The sequence below is a fragment of the Prorops nasuta genome, unplaced genomic scaffold (assembly GCF_024137725.1).
Source record: "Prorops nasuta isolate Cenicafe-Biocafe unplaced genomic scaffold, Cenicafe_Pnas_1.2 PNAS00005, whole genome shotgun sequence".
Lineage (NCBI taxonomy): Eukaryota > Metazoa > Arthropoda > Insecta > Hymenoptera > Bethylidae > Prorops > Prorops nasuta.
In genome coordinates, this window is record NW_027116802.1 from 1,976,526 (window position 1) to 2,001,896 (window position 25,371).

The 25,371-nt window shown below is 36.4% G+C and overlaps 1 protein-coding gene across 1 annotated transcript; it reads right to left on the bottom strand.

Moving 5' to 3' along the window:
* Positions 1-305: 305 nt before the first annotated feature.
* LOC136773773 (piggyBac transposable element-derived protein 4-like) lies at positions 306-1,579 on the bottom strand. The gene is made up of 2 exons (XM_066727685.1): positions 1,297-1,579; positions 306-1,213 (listed from the first exon to the last, which is right to left on the bottom strand). Exons 1-2 carry the CDS (start codon positions 1,577-1,579, stop codon positions 306-308), a joined length of 1,191 nt encoding a protein of 396 aa, XP_066583782.1.
* Positions 1,580-25,371: the final 23,792 nt, after the last annotated feature.

Below are 25,371 nucleotides of genomic sequence, written 5' to 3' on the forward strand. Positions count from 1 at the left end.
GCCGTTTAAGCTATTGGTACTACCAATCAGATCCAAGGTCTGACTTCTTCCGAAAATTCAACTTGAATATTCGGGAGCCGCGGAAGGCCGTAGTTCGTTAGACCCATTTAACATACGACTTATGGGCCACGATCGTTACTCTACTTTATGACCTATCAATCATCGAACTTTATACTATATTTCGGATGATAGGTAGGCCAACCGTATATGACATGATATTATGGCCTTGATAATATGACCATAATATGTCTCAATGTTCTATAGATAGATATATATATATATCTTTTTAGTGAACATGTACTATCTTAAAATAGTACATGGTCACACAGTAAAGCAATATTATCATGGAAAGCATATTTTGCAGTTCCCTCTTCTCCTGCTATTCTCATTTCTAATGGTATCTCGCGTTTATTACTTCTGATTGTGCCTATAATTTTCATGTTATACGGATCTGCCAATGCTTTCTCAATTAAATGAATCGAAGTGAACCAATTATCACAAGTTACACTACGATTAGTTCCATGAATTGGTGTCGTAACTTTCAAAAAAACATCCTCAGGAATAGATAATCCTTTTTCAACAACTACTTTACCTGTATAGGGAATTGCATTAATCATATAAAAGGTGGTCGCGTCGTTCAAAGTAACGAGCTTAAGACCATATCTATCAGGTTTACTTTTTATGTAGACTCGAAAACTACACCTTCCTCGAAACGATAACAGCTGCTCATCAACAGTGCAGAGTTTGTGTGGTTTGTAATTCCTTCCACATTTATCAATAAACATGTTCCATAGGTCTTCGATACAAGCGAACTTATTTGCTGACCTCTTTGATTTATCATCGAACCGCAATGATTGCGAAAGAAAAATAAATCGTCTACCAGGCATAGCAGATCGAAACATAGTATAGCCTTCAGTATTACCCCAGAGCTCTTTGACAGCAACATGATTGACCTTCCATATACCCATATAATAAAGCAATCCTATGAAACCGTTTATTTCAGTCAAATCGGTTAAATGATGATGAATTTGAAGAACACCGCCTTTTGTCGTTATGTCACGTCTCGTTGATTCAATTTTTATGTTGGTATATTTTACGATCAATTCACGCATTTCCGTCGTGAATAACACTTCCCAAAATTGAAAGATTTTGTCGCAATGTAGAGATTCATTCATTAGTGCTGGCATATCAACCTCCGTAGATGTAAATCGATCTAAAATAGAAATATAAAAAACGAACAATTTAATTTTCATTGAAAAAACAGAACAATACGCAAAGTAAATGTGATATTTTTACTCGAACGTCTTTCATTCTGTTTCGTTGTCCACTTGTATCCATTTTTACCTCTCAATACTGTTCTCGGTCTACCTCTCACGCGCGACTGTAAAGCACGATGTTGTTCCAACGAATTTTCAGTATTGCTCTCTATTTCGAATTCGCTTTCCTCACATGAAGTTTCCGATATCATTTCAACATTATCGTTTTCATCTTCACTTGATTCATCTCCAAAATCGTTGATTTCATCTTCATTTTGTTGAAGGTAATCTCCAATACTTCGCGACCGTAAATTATAAGCCATTCTGTATGCAATACGTTTGATAAAAAAAAATTAAAACGTTATATTACACATTTATCTTTACTTACTTCAAAATAAAAGTGAATAATTTTCCTTATCACGAAAATACTTAACACTGAAATCGTGCACACTGGGGTCAATCTAACCCCACCTAAAGCAGAAGGTATTTATATGTGGCTCGAACGTTAATACTAGCAAGAACTCGCAATTGGTTATGACCCAAACTGTTAGAGGTAGGATGACTAATTATTGTTTATATATGTTTGAGGTCATGCGCCATCTTCCTTTAAAGTTATAAAGGTTTGATTTCAAAATTGTGGTCAAAGTGACCCCATATGCACACTAAGGGTTAATAACATTTTTTAGTTTTTAATTTTTTGCATATTCCAAATTGTTTTTTTTTCGTGATAAATTCTAAAACTTCAAAGCAACTTAACACAAAGCCTGATTAAACTAATCACTAATGTTAAAGGGTTTAAGTTCCATCATGAGATCTGTATCTTTTGAATAATATATGATTATAGTTTAATATGTTTATTTTAAATCGCTTAATTTGTAAAAATAACTAACAAATATAATCCGTTTTAAATTATTTATTACTTTTGTACTTCAATTCGTTAAAAAACGAAGAGTACAGAAAAAATAAATAAGCTAAAACTAAATTTGAAATGTTGAGGCTATTATTATTTTAAAAATTAAAAGAGTGTTAAATTATTAAAAACTTGGTACTTAATCTATTAATTTTAAAAAGTCTACCTTTACATTTACAAAATTTAATTTATGCTCATTTATTTCTCCCATATCCTTCTATATCCTGCTACAGAGCATTATAATAATGTATATCATTTACGTGAATGTAACACTACAGCGATATAACAATTACATGTGAAAGTTGCATTACAGTAACATAACATTTATGTAACAATTACTTTACAGCAATATAACTTATACATAATTCAGTCATTCTACACAACATCATTCGGCGAGACAAATTACACCAAAAACCTTGCATGCATACATATTTCAATATTCCAGAGGTATTTTCCCCTCCAACCGAAAATGATCGTCAGTTTTTAGTAGATAACTACTTTTCAAGCTAATTGTTAATGTAATTATGTAACTCACATTCCTATAAAACCTATGAAGCAATATGTAATTTCCAATTTTTTACACAGGATTGCTGAATAGTAGACGGTTGCAGTTAGTGGATAGGGAAGAAAGGTAAATCGCGCGCGCGCGTGCACATGAATAATCAGATATCATTTTCAAAATATTTCGTTGAACGCTGAAATTAATATTATTTTTTATTCAGAGATTTCTTATAAGCCAGCATCGATTATCTGCCTGATTGCGGCTTATTCGAAGCTTCACGAATTGATTGTCCAGCCTTGCCCCAGTATCATCCTACAAGAGACACATGACACCACTGAAGTCTGGCAAGGTCAGATGGGTAAAGGCTATCCTGATTCTTGGCTCATATGGTCAGGTGTGCATTTTGTAGTTTGTGCGCGTGAAGAATGGATGATTAAGATGAAGAACCATGTCGGTCAGCTCTGTGTGGGCACGACTTCTCCACTAGAACCTCGTGGTTAAACGGCTCAATTTCCTTAAAGTGTTGACATTGGATTATACTGAGATTACGTCTATCTCACGTCTGCCACTATATGGACGCTCCTCATAGCCGACAAATAAACTACAGTTTCAGCCATCCATTCAGAGTCCGAAGATGAACTCTTACAAATGCTACCATCTAACGCTATGGGTCAACCAAAATATTAGGAGTAATGTAGTACTCAGAAGATGCGTAGAAAATACAGTCCAAACAGTTTTCCAGCAAAGAGTAGATCCATTGCACGTAGCAAATTATTTATTCGGCCAAGGTAAAGAAACTCTTGTTAGGGGTCTTTCTACAAATCAGAGAGACGATACAACGGTAGCAAACATTTTCAACAATTTTGCTGAGGATCGTCGGAGAATAGCAACTTTAAGGGGATGCATTGAGCGACTCAAACACTCATTCAAGTTTATCTTCCAAATTATTAGGAATATGTACTTTTTTGTAGAGATTAAATTTACTCTTTTGACTGTACTGAAGCGCGCTACAAACTCGGTTTCTCAAAATTATAAAAAATAATTTTCATAAAAATTATGAATACTTGTAATTTTGTTGGTCATAATAATATTGAAAATTAGGCCTTGTAGCGCGCTAAGGAAAAGTTCTATGACTAATTTGAGACCAAGAAGAAACAAATATACCTAAAAATGTGGAAGATTTTTTTGAAAAACGAAATTAGCCATTGAAAGACAAGTTTTACACTATTTTACGGACGGAAAAGTTTCACAGTGCGTTAGACAAGAATAAGCCTATTAGCTCTCTTCGCTTCAGAAGGGGTACCCACTCTCTCCCCACCATTTCCCGCTAAACAAACCAACTCTCCTACACACAGCAAGGTGTCTGGCTAACGCTGCCTGTCGGTGTGAATCCGTAGCGGAATGGAAGAACAAATAATTATTTGTAGATTTCAGGGTAAGGTTTTCGTATATCCGGCATTGTACCGCTCTTCCATATCATTTCGGGAGGCTACAATAAAATTTTCAAAATATTTTGTCATCTACAAGTCTCAAAAAACTTGAATTAGTTGACTAAAGCGTGACTCGTAGCAGCCGACTCTGATCACTAAGTTGTGTAGCGCATCAGCGTCGGCTGATACGACTCATGCTTTCGTCAACTAATTCAAGTTTTTTGAGACTTATAGATGACAAAATACTTTGAAAATTTTACTGTAGCCTCCCGAAATGATATGGAAAAGCGGTACAACGCCGGATATACGAAAACCTAACCCTGAAATCTACAAATAATTATTTGTTCTTCCATTCCGCTACGGATTCACACCGACAGGAAGCGTTAGCCAGACACCTTGCTGTGTGTAGGAGGGTTGGTTTGTTTAGCGGGAAATGGTGGGGAGAGAGTGGGTACCCCTTGTGAAACGAAGAGAGCTAATAGGCTTGTCCTTGTCTAACGCACTGTGAAACTTCTCCGTCCGTAAAATAGTGTGAAACTTGTCTTTCAATAGCTAATTTCGTTTTTCAAAAAAATCTTCCACATTTTTAGGTATATTTGTTTCTTCTTGGTCTCAAATTAGTCATAGAACTTTTCCTTAGCGCGCTACAAGGCCTAATTTTCAATATTATTATGACCAACAAAATTACAAGTATTCATAATTTTTATGAAAATTATTTTTTATAATTTTGAGAAACCGAGTTTGTAGCGCGCTTCAGTACAGTCAAAAGAGTAAATTTAATCTCTACAAAAAAGTACATATTCCTAATAATTTGGAAGATAAACTTGAATGAGTGTTGGAGTCGCTCAATGCATCCCCTTAAAGAATACCTTCGCTTTGCTTGGTAACCAAAGGTTTGAGCATGCAGAAGTATACTTTACTCGTTGGCCAAGCCATTGAGGCATGCCATTGATTTTTCTTTTAATTAGTTTAATGATTTACGTCCCACAATGTTGCTGGCGAAGCTTTATGACGACGATATAACGTCACCAAACTTATATAGATACTGTAAAACTGATTTTTACAAAATTAGAGAAAAGGATTCTAAAATTAATAAAGAAATAATATTTTAACTGTCATTGATTTAATATAGTTTTTAACTAATTGAATGTTACAAATCATTTACTTTCTGTTCTTATGCATATATATTATAATAAACTTTTGTTTGTACAATTATCATCATATTTAGTATCAATTTTAATATGTGTGATATCCCAAATCACTTTTCTTATATACAGGAGCGAAAAGCACAATGTTTGATCCAGCTCCAACAATTGGTATATCTCAAACATCCTCCTTGGAGACCAAAACGAGTTTTACCATAAATTCTTGAATCGAATGACAAGTTTCACCATTATCTAGAAGAGCACTAAATAATGGTACTGCCAGTAAACCTGAAATCAAATTGCTCAATTAACAATCTCAAGTTTTCTATAAAAATCAAAATTTGAAAGAATATGTATCATCAAATTAGCTTACTGGCATTTGACTTTGTATCATCTCCAATTTTTTAATTTCTTGGTGGCTTTAAGTGTTCGGGACAACGGATCGGTAATATTTGTGTGTATCCTGGTTGCTTTTGTAATAATCTGCTCTCCTCCAAATAGTTTATATCCAAATGCTGGAAAACTTAGACTCTAGGTAATTGAATGTTCTTTGAATGTATCGTATCTTATAATATCCATTCGCTTCCAACCGAATTTTTGCACTCGTACACAGTCACGCAGCAAAATCACTCTGAATCCTCTGAATGCATAGGTTATACCACCTGACAGCTGTTAAATTCAAAACCACGTGTATGTACTACCATTTCATAATTTCTTGACTCTGACTCATGTACGAAATGACGTCATTTTTTTTCAAGGTTGCCTACCCAAATCTGCTGTTTTCAGATTTTGCTTTTGCAAATAGTATGCCTGATTTTTCACGTGGGGGTGTTTGTAAACTACTGGTCAGCTACTGAAAAAAAAAATTCGGTTGGCAGTAGTAATAAACTCCACATGACATGGTTGGTAACAATGAAAACTGCTGGTGCTGACTGATGAATCGTTCACGATGGTTTTTCGGTAAAATAGGTTCAATAGGTTGGAATTGGTTTCTTCGGAAAGTTTTTTAATTTTCTTCTAATATTAATGAAATACATAATTGAGTTTCATACATTAGTAAGTGCAGATTTTAATTACTAACAATTAATCTCAGATAGAGTTATTTTCATATATTGTCTATTTATATACTTATTATAGTGATTAATTTATTTGTGCGTGACAAAATGGACGAAAATAAAACTAATAATGAAAGCACTGAACTCATTTTAATAGATAATGAGACATCTACAGAATATTTACTACATGTTAATGATGAAACTTTAAAAAGAGCTAAAGAGGGTAAATATGCATACAAAATTAATAAGATATGTTTATAATTATATTTTTTTCTATTATTTTTATATTTGAAATATTTTATCAATTATTTTTCAGATTCAAATTTTGTCAGCATGCTTTTAGAAAAAGCGAAAAGAATGTCTTTTGAAGAATTTGATACTAATTCTACAAAAAATAATATATCTTCTAATTTCGTCAATGAGAATATTAATAATAATATTATTGAATATCCTGATGAACCTATTGAAACAGATGTTACCTGTAAGTTATAAATATAAAACAATTTAATACTTAAATATATATTTATATGCAGGCGCGTGAAGAAAATATAATAAAATAATTAATTATATGTTGCTTAGAACCTTCAAATAAAAAGTTACAATGGACACATGAAACAAACCTGCTATTATTAACGTTATACAAATAAAATTGTTACATGCTGGAAACGCATTCTCACAAAACACTATGGATTGGAATTGCCCATTTAATGAAGGAAAAAAAATATAACTTTTCTCCTCAAAATTGTTCAATTAAATTTGACTCCTTAAAGAGAAGATATAGACAAATAATTGACCACAATTCTCAAAGTGGTAATAACCGTAAAGATTGGCCATATTTACAGGTATATACATTTCATTAAATGATTAAAGACTCTTTCTTTCTTAATACATATGATTATGTTACTGTATTTAATGGAAACTGTGACGACACCTTTTCGAGGGCGGATTTTTCCGCCTTTTACTCACGAGGGGAACACGAGTTCGAACGTGAGGTGCACAAGGCACACGGAATTTAAACAAGAAATGAATGCCGATTTAATCTTTAACAATAATTTATTCAAATTAATAAATACATAGGTGAAAACCTCTTACTTGGGCGCCAGGCATCCCATTTCATTCCGCGGCTTCACCGGCTGAGACCGTCTCAGGTCGTGCTAGAATTGGCTTTACCGAATCCGTACAAAATTCTAATAAGTTTATTTACCAGGTCATAATCCGACGCTTTTCGGAACCTGAATCACGATTACCTAAATAAAAATGCATTTAGAACATCTAACAAAAACCAGCGGAATCCACTGGGCTTTTGGCTTTTTGTTAGGTGAACCTATGACCTGGAAATAATAGGACAAAACACAAGAAAAACTCGAAAGAGGGCACTTGTCCTGGATAACCTGAAAACCCGAAAAATATTGACCGAAAAATATGACAACGATAACGAAATAATAGGAGTCGATTCCTTAGGTGGCTGCCGCCATCAACATTGCCGCCCGCCTAAAAACCGGCATCCGAACGACAATCAAAAAGACTAATTAACGACGAATCCGATCGCCGGCTCTCTCCTGACAGAAAAATGGTTTCCTTCTGCCACCTATACCCGCCGCTGCCACGAGAACCCCACGGCAACGTAGAGAAAAGCGTGTACTTCCCCGATGTGGGGTTTCCACGTTACCTGCTTTACTATCTACGAATTCAGGCAGTCTCTCCGTCCTCCACCAGCCTTCCAGGGTCCCTCGCCTTCGTCCGATGCAGGCACATGCACTCGCAAAAAAGCCCGAGGGAAAACACTAACTGGGCGGAAGGGAATAAACCCATAATCCGGCGACAGGTAGCTGGTACCTACACAAAAGTCGCGAAGCGAAAGAGGTCCGTCCTCGACAAAGCTATCCAAGGAAGAGAGTGAGTCCTCGCGGCGACAATTGACACGCGCCGGGATCGATCAGCGTTCCTTGCGGATTATTGCGTAATCGATCCTAGATCCCGGCACGTGCTGCCGCGGGCGACTCACCAACGGAATTAGGTCAGTGGGCCGCGCGACGGTAACCCAATTACCGACCGCGCCCACCTAGCCTTACCGCGAGCAACAAAAATTCTGTGACGGGGAAATATCCCGTCACAAAACATTTTACAATGTTTCGAATAAAGCCTGTTTTGTGATATTTATATAAATATTATTTTATATCATTGTTTTTAAAACCAACGAAAGCATAAAAATGCTTACATAAAAATTATTTTACTTTCATAGGTCTTAGATGACCTCTTCAAAAATAGGAAATGGGTAAAGCCACTTTCTGTAGCTGGTTCTAACATAGTAGAAGATACTCTTCCTTTTAATGATATAAACAATACAGGAACTTCTGCAATTAGTAAGTATTTAATTGGTTTTACTTTATTTAAGTTTTATAATTATTAATCATTATATACTTATTTAACAGAACGTAAAGGAATGTCAATTTTTGAAGAAAGATCTAAATATATAAGATTATTACTAGAAGAAAAAAAATTAAGGAGAGAGGAAAGCTCAAGGTATAAAACAGAAAAATTGAAATTACTTGATGAGTATAAGAATATATAGTTTTATCCTTCTTGTTATCAATGCTATAATCATCAGCCTCCTCAGGCTAAACATTAGTCTAAGTTTATGTTGCTCTAAACTTCTTGCCCTTTTTGACTTTTATAGTTATAGCTTTAGTATCATTATATGCCTTTATATAATTTTTTCCTTCATCTATATTATTTATTAAGAAAATACTCGGTTGTAATATATTTGTATGTATAAATTCATAATAATTCTTAAATAATGATCATATATCATATATACTGTAACGAAGTTCCCCGTTACGTATACGAGATACCGAATAAAGAACATAAAAGCTACCGAACAGTGGATATTATTAATCCCTACGTTACCGACTCGTGAGATAGGCTCACGAGTGGATTATAGTTAACGTCAAGGATAGACCCCGTTGACAGGCAGAGGCCCGGATGAAAAGACCGGCGCTCCAAGAAACGATGTCCAGGTTGTCCTGGGGAGCAAGGCAGGGCCATGCCAAACAACCCAGGCAACCTGAGATACGGAGAAGCGGCCTCGGGGAGTCCTAAAAGAATGACAGTGTCTATAAGTCCCCACGAGGAGGGGAAATAGAACATCGAGTCTGGCTTGAACGCTGGTTACGCGCGTCAAGCAGGCTGCGCGAATGTCGTGCGCAGACTGCCAGAACAGGCAGTCGGAACGCGACCATGGGACTGGGCTGATGTGTCCGTACGTGCTGGTGAGCGCGTGACGCGGCACTCAGACAGCCATGGGTCGGTTCGCGTACGTGAGGCGTGTGCTATAGGCCAGCCTGCACGTACGTCACGACTGGATACCGGCCAATGCATGGTGGGTTGTGCAGGGACGTAGTTAGCCCGTTGGAATGTGTCCCGGTGCCCTCCGTAATCCCATAGGCTTGCGCTATGGCTGGACGGGCCGTGAACATTGCCTCCGTGGTGGTCCGCTCCTGGCAAAACGCTATGCTTTGGCAATTGATACCGCAAGTTCCCGCACTCCTCACCACCACCTGTGCGTGGGTGGTGAGGAAGAAATGTATGCCCCTCAGCAGGCAGGTCTGCGAGGCTCGGACTTCCGTAAGGAACCCTCCCCTCTCTCCACGACCTAGCATACTGAGCGACCCTGGCTACCGCTACCGTCCATATGCATGGCCGCAGGGCCGTAAGAGATGCATAAAGAAGGGGGTCGAAGGACCCAATTGATAACGTAGGGTTGTTGGCCACCCAACTGACCAACTGGCGCCCTGATACCGATAGAAAAGGACGGGCGAAGGTAATGGGAAAACCCGTAGAGTGAGTGGCCCCTCACACTGACGGGAATAACGTTACAATACATTGATATCTTAGAAAAGATAAAATTTAAAAATTCTCGCGTTATAATATATGTTGACTATCGCTTCACGTGGCCCTGTTACTGCCAGTAATTATCGTGAACGATTCACACATCAGTCAGCACCAGCAGTTTTTAGTGTTACCAACCATGTCATTCGGAGTTTATTACTACTACCAACCGAATTTTTATTTTCAGTAGCTGACCAGTAGTTTACGAAACCCCCACAGTGACCCTAAGGACCATTTTACGATGGAAAGTAGGATTGCCAAATAAGAAACATAAAATCTGAAAATAATCATTTTGAGTTGGCAGTTCTGCAAAGTAGCCACGCTGCAAATTCAGCCGGCTGATTGCGTCTGACTTGTACGATTAAGTAGTATAAGGTTTAGGTAAACACAAATTTGACAGGTCAACTCAGGGGTTGTGTTCGAATCTATTTCAGATAAGTATAAATTGATCATTATGTGTTAAACTTGTTACAATATATGCGATGCTTTGTGAGAAATATAATTTACAGGTACGTCGGGTATATTTATTCATCCAAGGGAGTATATCTACATACGAGGTTCGGTTATATCCGTTTTCTTTCTCCGCTCTGTCCAAGCTGTTTTGATGCAAACTGATAAGAGTCCAGATGCTGTATATGGATCATAGTCAAGTAATTTTTAAATATTGTATTTAAAATTTAAGTGAGCGTTAGTGCTGAAAGATCTTTCATGCTCAGCAATTGGTACGTGTAATTAAAAATGCTGGGAAAATATTTATTTGCTGTTGGAGTATAGCTGCAGGAAGGAGCAATTTCCATGCCATATAATAATATGCATTGAATAGCTATTGCGATGCAGCTTAATACTGCTATAAAATCCATATGTATGGCCTTAATCTACAGCGAAACTAGCTCTAAAGACATGACTATTTTGGTAGGCGATCTTACAAATTATTTTTATTACTTTACTGCAATGGAGGGAGCCCTGTTGTTTTACCCTTAATAGCAAATCCGTTCTGTTTTGCAGGAAGCGTTACGTATAGCTTGGCTGAGTCGGTTGGAGCTCTCGATGGACACGACAGCTAATTATTACATTGTGGTCCAAACATTGTTTTGAATTATAGTTCTGGAGCATCTGAAATATCGAGCTTTGAATAAGACGACAAGAAGAATTTCCAAAAAAATAAAGTTGATTGAAAATGAAAGATTTGGACAGGCAGCATTGTGGAGTAGCTTCAGGAGGCTGACTTGTGTGATTAAGAATTAGAATGCTTGTAAACTTTAATTTGAGAGGTCGACTCGGTGGTCATGTTCGCATCTGTGTCAGATAAGTAAAAAGTTATCAATATGGATAAAATGTATTACAATACACACGTGATGCTTTCGGAGAAATATTATCTGTTACAGATACTTTGGTTATTTAGTTTCTATGCATTGTCAATTTGAAGAGTTAACAGCTAAAGAAAATTTTGTAAACTAAACAAATTGGAGACTTTTTGACAGGCACATGGTGACTTGGATGATAAAGCCTCAGATTCCAAAACTGCCTTAAAGGATAGTCTATAAATATATTTGCCTCTGCCTATAAAGCTACTGCAATACTTTGACACCAATTTGTGCTTTGCTAAGCTGTATAGATGGAAAATCAACAATGCACAGACCATATGATTTATTTTCAGGTAATCTTTGAACATTGTGTATAAAAAGCTGAGTATGATTCATGTACAATGGTCTGTTGCACCTTACAATTTATTGTAATTCATGAAACTTGTAAAATATTTCTGTTTTTTAGGAATAACAGCTACAACAAAAAACAGTTTGCATGCCAGGGAATACAGCACTCAACGATGATTTTGATAAAAAGCCTGGTACTATAAATTGTTTCTGGATGGCATTAAACTGGCAATAGGCTCTATACATGATTGTCATAAGCTGGGATAATGATCCTATAAATGATTTTTAACATCTGATAGTAATCTAGAGAGCCTTGTTGCTTTTCGCTTAAAGCCAAATCTTTTAAGCTGTTCATGAAAATAATTAAAGCTACGCTGTTTAGAAGAAAAAGTTATGAAAATTATATACAGTAGCAATTTATAAATGGCTTTATAGAATTAATATTTTCTATTGATTTTTATGAATGTACAATAACTGTATAATGACTATAGGAGCTTTTTATAATTTTATATTTACAGTTGTAGGACTTAGAAAATTTTAAAAAGGCTACAACTAATAAAGCATATTTATATATCTTTATATATGTACATTTCACAAAATCGATAAAACTATATTGTATTTACAATTCGTACATAAAATATTAAAATTTATTATTTCTATGATATTATGGGGTACCTTGTGAATTGGGTACTTGCAATAATCTTTTTTTTTTCATTATAGTGAAGGGGGAAATGCATTTATGCATCCCCCAACATTTGATGTTGGTCGGTCAGGGGTATGTGATACTCCGCACTGTGTAGGAAATGCGATTAAACCCCCTCCATTAAAGTGATAATTAATTTCTTCATACTAATCTGAAAATGAATACATTTTCCACTTTATTAAACAAGTATATTTTGTAATTTTTTATTAGATTTATAATTAATATATCATTGATAAGATAAATTGTAAGGTTATTCCCGTCAGTGTGAGGTGCCACTCACACTACGGATTTTCCCATTATCTTCGCCCGTCCTTTTCTATCGGTATCAGGGCGCCAGTTGGTCAGTTGGGTGGCCAACAACCCTACGTTATCAATTGGGTCCTTCGACCCCATTCTCTATGCGTCTTATACAGCCCTGCGGCCATGCACATGGACGGTAGCGGTAGCCAGGGTCGCTCAGTATGCTAGGTCGTGGAGAGAGGGGAGGGTTCCTTACGGAAGTCCGAGCCTCGCAGACCTACCTGCTGAGGGGCATACATTCATCCCTCACCACCCACACCCAGGTGGTGTTGAGGAGTGCTGGAAAATGCGGTATCATTTGCCAAGCATAGAGTTTGCCAGGAGCGGACCACCACGAAGGCAATGTTCGCGGCCCGTCCAGCCATAGCGCAAGCCTATGGGATTACGGAGGGCACCGGGACACATTCCAACGGGCTAACTACGCCCCTGCACAACCCACTATGCATTGGCCGGTATCCAGTCGTGACGTACGTGCAGGCTGGCCTATAGCACACGCCTCACGTACGCGAACCGACCCATGGCTGTCTGAGTGCCGCGTCACGCGCTCACCAGCACGCACGGACACATCAGCACAGTCCCATGGTCGCGTTCCGACTGCCTGCTATGGCAGTCTGCGCACGACATTCGCGCAGCCTGCTTGACGCGCGTAACCAGCGTTCAAGCCAGACTCGATGTTCTATCTCCCCTCCTCGTGGGGACTTATAGACACGGTCATTCTTTTAGGACTCCCCGAGGCCGCTTCCCCTTATCTCAGGTTGCCTGGGTTGTTTGGCATGGCCCTGCCTTACTTCCCAGGACAACCTGGACATCGTTTCCTAGAGCGCCGGTCTTCTCATCCGGGCCTCTGCCTGTCAACGGGGTCTATCCTTGACGTTAGCTATAATCCACTCGTGAGCCTATCTCACGAGTCGGTAACGTAGGGATTAATAATATCCACTGTTCGGTAGCTTTTATACTTTTTATTCGGTATCTCGCATACGTAACGGGGAACGTCGTTACAAAATTTTAAATGATTCATGATTATCTTAATGATGTGCTACACCCTATTTCTCCAAATATATGTATAGTTAAAAAGCTTATACAGGGTGGAACGTTAACGCCGCACTTCCTTTAAACGGGTGATTCCTGAGACTTTTCTAAGGAGAACACCGTTAGCCGTTTTAAAATCTAGCCACTGGTTAAGAAGATATTAAAGATTAAATTTTGTATGCAATTATTGATTTGACATATGATTGCAGTAGTATTGGTATGTACGTGTGGCAAGTGCAAGTATAAGAGAGAAGTTGCTGCTATGACGTTTCACTCTCCCCTTTTATTGATTTTTTCGGATTCGTTGAGAAGTTGCTGACGGTTAGCTGTTTTGCTTTCTTATTGATTAGCTGGAATTTTTGAGATTTAATTCGCGTTCTCGCGCAGAAACTAACGCGTACGCGCAAATTACCTACGGAGAATCTTGGTTAACTGTTATTGTGTGCGTCCCCATACCATTTAATTTCCGATGCCAAATAATTAATGGGCAAATCGAGATAATGTAAATTAAATTCTATGAGGACTCAACACTTTAAACCAAGACTATGCTCCAGTCAATGAGCGCTCAGCTGTGCATATCTGTCGATCATTGACTGTAAGCGAGAAAAAGAAGCTATAGCCGAATAGTCGCGTCGTTGACGATTAGCCTATTTAATGAAAATATAGCGTAATCAAATGTTTATTTACCTGATTTTATGGAGCAACTTCAAGGATGGGCAGCATTGTAAATGTGCTCCATATGGCCACCTTCAGCATCGATGCACGCCCTTGCTCGTCGGAGAAGATTTGCTTGGACAGTGGCTACCATCTCAGGTGTGATCTCCGTGATAGCCACATCCAATCGCGCTGCTAGTTCTTCCTGATCCCGAATTAGATGTCTTCCCGTGTAGACCTTTTCTTTCAAGGCCCCCCAAAAGAAGAAATCTAATGGATTCAGATCAGGAGATCTAGCAGGCCAAGGGATGGGACCACCACGGCCGATCCATTTGCCGGGAAACTTGCGGTGCAGCACGCCTTTCGCAGTGGCCGCATTATGCGGAGCTGCTCCGTCGTGCTGGAACCACATTTTCTGCCGAATTTCTAGAGGAACATCTTCCAGAAGGTCTGGAAGCTGATTCTCTAGAAATTCGGCATAAATGTCTCCCGTCAATCGAGATGGTAGGATGCACGGTCCAGTCTGTAAACAATTCACAACGAACTTCAGTTGCAAGCATTATTAGCATTTAAGAAGCGTGAATAAGTGTTAGAAACTTACCAAATATTTCCCGACGATGCCTGCCCAGAGATTTACCGACCATTTGTATTGAGATTTCTGTTCTCTTATTACATGTGGGTTACTCTCAGCCCAATGATGGTCGTTTCGCATGTTTATAACACCATTTTTGTCAAACATGCTTTCGTCAGAGAATAAGATACAATTTATGAAATCGTTATCCTCTCCATGTTTTGCGAGAAGCCAGCGGCAAAACTGCAAGTGCTTCCCATAATCTCTGGGCAATAATTCCTGTACACTTGTGTACTTATAGGGGTGCATCGATTCGCCATGGAGCACTCGCAGCACCGTGGTGTGATTGCTGCCTAAATCTCTGGCTACGGCTCGTGTGCTGGTCCTCGGCCTCTCCCGGAACTCGCGCAGCACCCTCTCCTCAAAGGCAGGAACGCGTGATGTTCTCTGCTTGCCGTTTTCACAATAATTTGGCGCCAAACTGCCCGTGTCCCTCAAGCGCTGCACAACCGTCTTGATAACATTTTTATCCGGGTGTCGCCGATTGGGGAACTTTTCCGCGTACACCTTCGCGGACACGGTAGCCGAAGCATTGTTCTGCCAGTATACCTGGAGCATATCACAATATTCAGTGTTGCTGTAACTCATTTTTCACTAAGTTTACGGTTGAAAAACGAAGAAAACGATGCACACACTTATGTCGACAAACTGGTAATAGTTTTTTAAGTTGCTAATAACAACCCTAGCGGTGCGAAAGTAGCCCTTGCTATAAAAATAGGGGGTGGTTGTTATTAGCAACTGAAAAAACTATTACCAGTTTGTCGACATAAGTTTGTGCATCGTTTTCTTCGTTTTTCAACCGTAAACTTAGTGAAAAATGAGTTACAGCAACACTGAATATTGTGATATGCTCCAGGTATACTGGCAGAACAATGCTTCGGCTACCGTGGCCGCGAGGGTGTACGCGGAAAAGTTCCCCAATCGGCGACACCCGGATAAAAATGTTATCAAGACGGTTGTGCAGCGCTTGAGGGACACGGGCAGTTTGGCGCCAAATTATAGTGAAAACGGCAAGCAGAGAACATCACGCGTTCCTGCCTTTGAGGAGATGGTGCTGCGCGAGTTCCGGGAGAGGCCGAGGACCAGCACACGAGCCGTAGCCAGAGATTTAGGCAGCAATCACACCACGGTGCTGCGAGTGCTCCATGGCGAATCGATGCACCCCTATAAGTACACAAGTGTACAGGAATTATTGCCCAGAGATTATGGGAAGCGCTTGCAGTTTTGCCGCTGGCTTCTCGCAAAACATGGAGAGGATAACGATTTCATAAATTGTATCTTATTCTCTGACGAAAGCATGTTTGACAAAAATGGTGTTATAAACATGCGAAACGACCATCATTGGGCTGAGAGTAACCCACATGTAATAAGAGAACAGAAATCTCAATACAAATGGTCGGTAAATCTCTGGGCAGGCATCGTCGGGAAATATTTGGTAAGTTTCTAACACTTATTCACGCTTCTTAAATGCTAATAATGCTTGCAACTGAAGTTCGTTGTGAATTGTTTACAGACTGGACCGTGCATCCTACCATCTCGATTGACGGGAGACATTTATGCCGAATTTCTAGAGAATCAGCTTCCAGACCTTCTGGAAGATGTTCCTCTAGAAATTCGGCAGAAAATGTGGTTCCAGCACGACGGAGCAGCTCCGCATAATGCGGCCACTGCGAAAGGCGTGCTGCACCGCAAGTTTCCCGGCAAATGGATCGGCCGTGGTGGTCCCATCCCTTGGCCTGCTAGATCTCCTGATCTGAATCCATTAGATTTCTTCTTTTGGGGGGCCTTGAAAGAAAAGGTCTACACGGGAAGACATCTAATTCGGGATCAGGAAGAACTAGCAGCGCGATTGGATGTGGCTATCACGGAGATCACACCTGAGATGGTAGCCACTGTCCAAGCAAATCTTCTCCGACGAGCAAGGGCGTGCATCGATGCTGAAGGTGGCCATATGGAGCACATTTACAATGCTGCCCATCCTTGAAGTTGCTCCATAAAATCAGGTAAATAAACATTTGATTACGCTATATTTTCATTAAATAGGCTAATCGTCAACGACGCGACTATTCGGCTATAGCTTCTTTTTCTCGCTTACAGTCAATGATCGACAGATATGCACAGCTGAGCGCTCATTGACTGGAGCATAGTCTTGGTTTAAAGTGTTGAGTCCTCATAGAATTTAATTTACATTATCTCGATTTGCCCATTAATTATTTGGCATCGGAAATTAAATGGTATGGGGACGCACACAATAACAGTTAACCAAGATTCTCCGTAGGTAATTTGCGCGTACGCGTTAGTTTCTGCGCGAGAACGCGAATTAAATCTCAAAAATTCCAGCTAATCAATAAGAAAGCAAAACAGCTAACCGTCAGCAACTTCTCAACGAATCCGAAAAAATCAATAAAAGGGGAGAGTGAAACGTCATAGCAGCAACTTCTCTCTTATACTTGCACTTGCCACACGTACATACCAATACTACTGCAATCATATGTCAAATCAATAATTGCATACAAAATTTAATCTTTAATATCTCCTTAACCAGTGGCTAGATTTTAAAACGGCTAACGGCGTTCTCCTTAGAAAAGTCTCAGGAATCACCCGTTTAAAGGAAGTACGGCGTTAACGTTCCACCCTGTATATACAGTATATAAAGAATAAACTTATACAAACCTTTGAATATAATTATTAATTAAATATTGGCGGTCATCTTCCGTTGGCAATGAGAATACCTCTGGTATTTGTAGATAATTTTGTAATCCATTTTGTTGAACTTTTTTGTCCCGTCTTATAATATTATATAAGAATGCTGTAGCCAAAATAACATTTATCGTTCGCTCTGGTGTGTGGAAGCGCGATCCGATTTTAAGGACAGCGAACATGCGTCCCCTAATGCCAAAGCCTTTTTCCACCTAAAATATTTAAAATAAACATACAAGGCATTATAGTTTTAAAAAATGCAACCTGCATCTGAGCATTTAAAAAGTAAGTTTCAGAAAAAAAATTAAATTTCTTATCTTTATATGCAGATCAACAAGAGTGTTTTAAATAACAATCCAATATTTTATTGCATATTCTTATAGCTTATCTCAATAGCTTTCCAAAACACTATACGAACAAGTCATTTCAGCTAGTAATGCACTAGATATTTATAGTTTAAAATGAATGTATATGTGAGTTTCTGCAGTGTGCACACTTGGTAAACATTTTCCCGCGTATTCGCTCACTTGCATGTAATTGGAATCCTTTTTATCTAACTTTTCACTAGCTGAAATGATGCATTTATAAAAGGTTTTGAAAATCTTTTCAGATAAGTTACAAGAGTAGTATGTAATGAATTTTGGGGTACCATTTAAAATAATCATGGTTAGGTTTATATCTCCTTTTTATTGTGATCGTACAAAGTGGGGAAATTAAATCATCTGCACATCTGCTTTAACTATACTATAAAAATGTTGGATATCATATTTGAAATTAGCCAATGTGCACAAGAATTTATTGTTTCTCGTAGTGTACAAAGTCTAATTTATAATATTGCTAGAGTTTCTTTCAAGTTATGCAACTTTTTTCTGAAGCATTTTTTCAAAAATCTTAATCATCCTCAAGTTATTTAGGAGGCCCGGAACTTTTTGATCACCATATATCTTCCATAAATATTCTTATAAAGTTCTATGCACATTTGCGTTTACTGATGGTTACGAACGCGTGCAATCGTGTACGCTTTATCAATTAAACTCATGCCTAAATGTAATTTTTAATCAAAATTTCTCTTGTAAATGCTTTTTTGACCTTATTGACTGTCAATAACTAAATTTTCGGTATTTATAAAGACCCTTACCATACAACGAGTCCTTATATGCGCTTCGTTAAAAAGGACCTCTGCCGCTGTATTCGGGTTGGCAAGTGGGGTCATGAAATACCGCTCGTTGCGGTAGCCGCGGTCCCCTAGTAGAGGACCATTTCCACACTCGTAGTAGTCAAATCTGTGTTTCAACCTGCTGTGTGCGAATATGGTTGAGTCGTATACGGAGCCTGGCCATCTCACGACGAGATCCATTATTTCTAGGTGACTATTAGCCACGCATTGTACATTTACGCTGAAGAAACCTTTACGGTTTCTCCAGAGCTCTGCGTCCTCACCTCCTGCAAATAATATGATTAAGTAGTTCATTCAACAACGAATGATGTTTTATTATCTATGTTAAAATTAAACACGCAGGGTTTGGCAAAAAATCTGATTTATCTTCCTGTATGCCTAAAAAATGAAGTAGTTCAGAAACAAATCTTTCAATTTAACTTTTTAAAACTTGAAAAGAAGTAAATTTAGAAAAACAAAATTATTTTACCTAAAATGGAGCAGTACAAAGTGAAGTAAATGGCACTAAATTAATTTAAACACTATACGAGCATTACAGTCTTCCATATAGCAATGTAATAAATTATGTGTTCATTTAATCGTTAATTAGATATTTCCATCGTAAATTGCATACAGGGTCTTTTCCTAACAGCGGAGCATAGGAGATTCGTGTTAGTTGACAATAGCACTCGGAATGATCAAATCTGAGAGCGCTGATTGGTCAATATTACGTAGTACCAGCAGATAATAAGCCGTTACTAATGGTTGGATACAAAATATGAGATTCATCCGCCATATTGGTGTGGAGAATGTTTACATGCTGATCGTAGCAGAAAGAGGAGTAAAATGGAAAAATGTCAAATGTTGTCGTTACTAAAGTAAAAATTGAATACTTTGAATGAAAATGAAGAATATTCGTACTTTCCATTCATTATTTTCAATTTTTACTTTAGTAATCTTACCATTTGACATTTCTCCATTTTACACCTCTTTCTGCTAGGATTAGCATGTAAACATTCTCCATACCAATATGGCGGATGAATCTCATTTTTTGTATCCAACTATTGGTAACGGCCTATTATATGTTGGTACTATGCAATATTGACCAATCAGTGCTCTCAGATTCGATCATTCCGAGTGCTATAGTCAACTAACACGAATCTCCTATGCTCCGCTGTTAGGAAAAGACCCTAGTTGAGTTCGGAATTAAACTCTTTTCACTCCGACGGAGCTTTCCCTAGAATTCCCTATTCACTCCGTCTAGTAATTCTGTGTCCGGGAGCAAGTTAGAGAGTGAATAGGGAATATGGAAGAGCTGTGATAGCTAATTGCTATTCTATCCCCACTTCTAAAAGGAAAATAGGGGTAAGGATAAATAAGAAATATTGGCACTAATTGGGAGCTCCGTCTGACTAGTTTAAGCGGGAAAGAAGCAAAATTGACAAATGTTGGTTTCATTATTTTGGAATTAAATTTCAAACGTTTGTTTATATAAATCTAAGGGCCTGATAAAGTAAGTAAAATAAAATTTAAAATAATACAATATCGTGTATAGTTAAAAAATTAATCTTTTATTTCTTTTAAACAGTTGTTATGAATAATGAATATAGTTCGTGTAGACTCTACCAATTTTAATTTAATTTATTTTGATAACTGTCTTCTTTCAATTAATTGAAATAATTTAGTAGTACAGCAAAAATGAAAAATTCCAGTAGCAACTTTATCCCTCCATATATTTTTAATATAATTTTATAAACTACTCACTACTTTTTTCTTGCAGTAGGACATCCATTTTTATTTTATCAAAATAAATTAAATTAAAATTGGTAGAGTCTACACGAACTAAATTCATTATTCATAACAACTGTTAAAAAGAAATAAAAGATTAATTTTTTAACTATACACGATATTGTATTATTTTAAATTTTATTTCACTTACTTTATCAGGCTCTTAGATTTATATAAACAAACGTTTGAAATTTAATTCCAAAATAATGAAACCAACATTTGTCAATTTTGCTTCTTTCCCGCTTAAACTAGTCAGACGGAGCTCCCAATTAGTGCCAATATTTCTTATTTATCCTTACCCCTATTTTCCTTTTAGAAGTGGGGATAGAATAGCAATTAGCTATCACAGCTCTTCCATATTCCCTATTCACTCTCTAACTTGCTCCCGGACACAGAATTACTAGACGGATTGAATAGGGAATTCTAGGGAAAGCTCCGTCGGAGTGAAAAGAGTTTAATTCCGAACTCAACTCCTGTATGTAGATTTGGTAGAAATAGTGTGTTAGTCTGCTATACTGCACATGCGTGCATAAATCGTCGCTCACCTTCTTAATAGAATTTTAAGATTAAAAATGTAGTAAATGATAGATGAAATTAAATCATACAGTATTTTGTAAATGTCTGCATGAAAATAACTTCAAAGCAGTAAACAATAAAAAGTTCTATGAAAAAAAAAACCTAATGACTTGGAAATGTTAGTAAACTGTGACCTTAAAGAAAAAATTCTATCTATATATATGTACACGCGTCCCTTTAAACTCTTCAACATTGCCTTACAGTATTTTAATCAGACTTTACCAGCCACGGTGATAAGAAAGATGTAACAAATTTTTGCTCTACCCGTATAAAAGTTTTCACCTGATTATTTTATAAATAAATGAGAATTTTTAAACAGATTTTATTAAAGAAGTTTTATGCCATATAGGAGAACTTAAGAAGCGTATATCATTAAGTTGGCTTTATGGATGGTCACTTAAAAACTACATGAAATTCACATTTATATATTTAAATGGAGCACTATTTATATTTCTGCGAATACTTTCAAAAGGTTTCGCAGAACATTATGATTTCTATTATTGCATACAGTCGTTTACTATAGCTATATTGACATGAATGTATAGGTAGATGAATTTCTGAATGTATGACATATGACCCATTACTTTAGCCAATCCACACATGTCATTTCAAATAGAAACATTTAGAAAACGATTGGATGAAATGATAAAATCATGTTACTTTTTGGGAAGGCATTGAGATAAGCTATAGAAACATTTAAAAATAAAGGACTGTTTTATTTAAGAAAATTAGGGTAGTCTTATCATACAACCTTCAAGAAGTCTTCGTAGGCACAAATTAATGATACTATCTGATATACCTTTCTGTACGTTATAAGACTTCCTTATTTCAAGTATTTTTCTACAAATTAATTTTTTATAATAATTAATTATACAGTTTTGTCGTAAAGTACCTGTATGTCTATGTTAAAAACTAACCATAAGATTTTATACGTATATGCACACAATCGACAGCGCCTATTACTCTTATCATTCCTGATAGTAAGAAGTTGTGTTTTGCTGTTTCCATAATTTCTTCATCGGTTTTCGGCAATAATACTTATTTATGAAATAAATCAGCTATAGCGGCAGAGACTCTATGCACTATTTTCTGTGCAGATGTTGTACAAATATTACAAAAATCAGCTGCCACTTGCAGAAAGCAACCTGTCGCATAAAACCTAATGGCTACTAAAAGTTGGATAACCGGTGGAATTTCACTTTTCCTAAAAATGAAAATTGAAACATTTCGGGTAATTAGGAATCAAAATTAATCGTCTCCATTATATTCTACTAAATATATGTTATGACCGTTGTTCGACAATTCAATTTAATGTCTTATAACATTTTAATTCATACATATAATTTTAAATTTATGTGTTTTACGTACGTTTGTCTCTGACGGATAATTGACCCAATTTGTTCCAAAACTTCCTGAAACTGCAATTTGTTTACTCGAAAGCGACTTGAGAACTCTGCATCATTAAGTAACTCGAAATAGTTACATCTCTGCCAAATCAAACGATTACGCATAGTAACAGGCTCTCTATTTTCACTCATTTCTACAAAAGTTATTCAGCTACAAAATAATATTGCACTCTATACATAAATTTCCATAAAGAAATAACAATGATTTACAATTGTTTTTACACACTTCAATATAGTCATAAAAAACAAATGAAGGAAGAGAAGGACAGCAGCTTTCACACGTGTTATTGCATATAATTTTCAATACAAAGTAAGTAAATATTATTGTATAAAAAATCGTAATTTCTCATTGAATTGTCATATATATGTTATTTCCTTAGATGAGTAACGTACATGAAAAAAAAAGAGAAATTTTTAATGATCATTGAAAAATATTTTCACATAATTGAAAATAAGAAGAACAATGGAACTACACCTGCCCAGAAACAAAAAACATGGGAAAAAATTCGCATACAAGTCAAGCAAAATATAGGGGGGCAATGGGAGAAAATGTGCCCAAAAACGACTTGCAATCATATGAAGATGCAAGCTCGAAAATATAAGGCAGCTACAAGGAATGAGCTGTATAAAACAGGTATATGTATATATATATTAGGGTGGCCATTAAAAAAAAAATTTTCCAGTGCTTTTATTTTGTTAGGAATGATGAAAAAATAGAAATCCAATTTTTTTAGATTTTTTTGAAGCCGTTAAATGGGGCCGATATCGTTTTTAAAGTTAAAAATCCGATGTTCTTCCACTTTTTCGATGTTAGATGTAAACCAAAATTCCAATAAGCTTTTAATTTGTCAAAAATTATGAAAAAAAGAGATCCTCGAATTTATAGAATTTCTTGAAGCCGTTAAATTGTGCTAATATCGTTTTTGAAATTAAAAATTTAGATTTATTGAAAACGATTTAACGAAATTATAAATTAATATTGTGCTTTGAAAAGTTCTTTAGTTAAATTACAAGAAAATGTAATAAAAAAAACATTAATCCAGCACAATATTAATTTATAATTTTGTTAAATCGTTTTCAATAAATCTAAATTTTTAATTTTAAAAACGATATCGGCACCATTTAACGGCTTCAAAAAAATCTAAAAAAATTTGATTCCCCTTTTCTCATCATTCTTAACAAAATAAAAGCACCGGAAAAAATTTTCTTTTTTTATGGCCACCCTAATATATATATATATATATAGGTATCATTATTGCATCATAGTAATAGATTTTATTGACAATATTGTATTTTTTTCTTATTAGGCGGTGGAATGTCCGAAGCTCCAACAAATGATCCTTTCTTAGAGAAAGTAGCTTCTCTCATAGGGAAGTCAGCTGTGGGCGTAATTTTAACAAAAAATAGGGACAGCGACATGCTTCCCCCCACAATGCCAATCTCCACTGTGGGTGATTTATTCAGCGAAGAAAATTTAAACCAAGAAAGAGTAGATGATCTCGAGGAAGTTTTTACTGTACGGCTATAAATTTAAATACATACATATATAGCCACATTATGTCACAATCAATATTCGTGTTTTTTCGGTTATAGGAATTAATACTAAACGATGAAATACCCTCTTGGGGTATTGGAAACGGACCGGCTATGCTGAAACGTAGGCAAAGTATGCCCCTGCAAGAAGTTATTATAAATGCAGGCTCCACCGCCTCCACCAGTAATCCCTCGCAGCAGCTTTACAACTTATACCTTAAAAAAAATATAGAAAAAGAGGAGAAAAAAATAAAAATTTTAGAGCTGCAAGAAAAGCAGATCCAGCTGCAAATCGAGATGTCAAAAGAAAAATTAAAAAAAGAGAAGTAGTTAAAAGTAGAAAAAAAATTAATTGATAATGATAAATATATATATATATATATATCTATTCCTCTTTTCAACTAAGTGGTTTTATGTTTTGTTACAGGTTATAGAATACATTAATTTTGTTAATTTTATGTTGAATAAAATTTATTTAAAATAAAGAACAAAGAATATATGCTCGAAACCTTTTTTCATTAAACCTCTATTTCCTTAAAATTTAGCAATATTACAATATGCATTTTATGTAAATATAAATATTGTTAGTAACAATTCTTAAAGAAATTTAATTAGTTACTTAGTATTCTAATCTATAAGAATTTATGTTCAATTACATATATTACAAAACTAGCAAAAAATTAAGCTAACGCAGTTACTTTACATCTTAATATATTAACAGTTAGTACAAACTGAGATCTTGATTGATATCCTCTAAAACTAATGTAAACTGTAAAATTTCCTTAAGTCACATCTTGAAATCTTGTTATATAGACATCACTTGTATATGTAATTACCTAGACGAACAATTTGGTTTGCTACTATTAAAAACGCGTCTAATAGCTTTGATAACGCTGCGCGATATTACCTAAACTGCTGTTCTAGCGATGTGTAAAATGAAGGAGAAATTAATTGATTCCTTGAAGAAAAAAGTTTTAAAATGTGAAGCAGTTTTATTCTCAAACATTAATCTATAATTGAAGTTATTTTTGTGTTGAGAATAAGAAGCCAAACATTT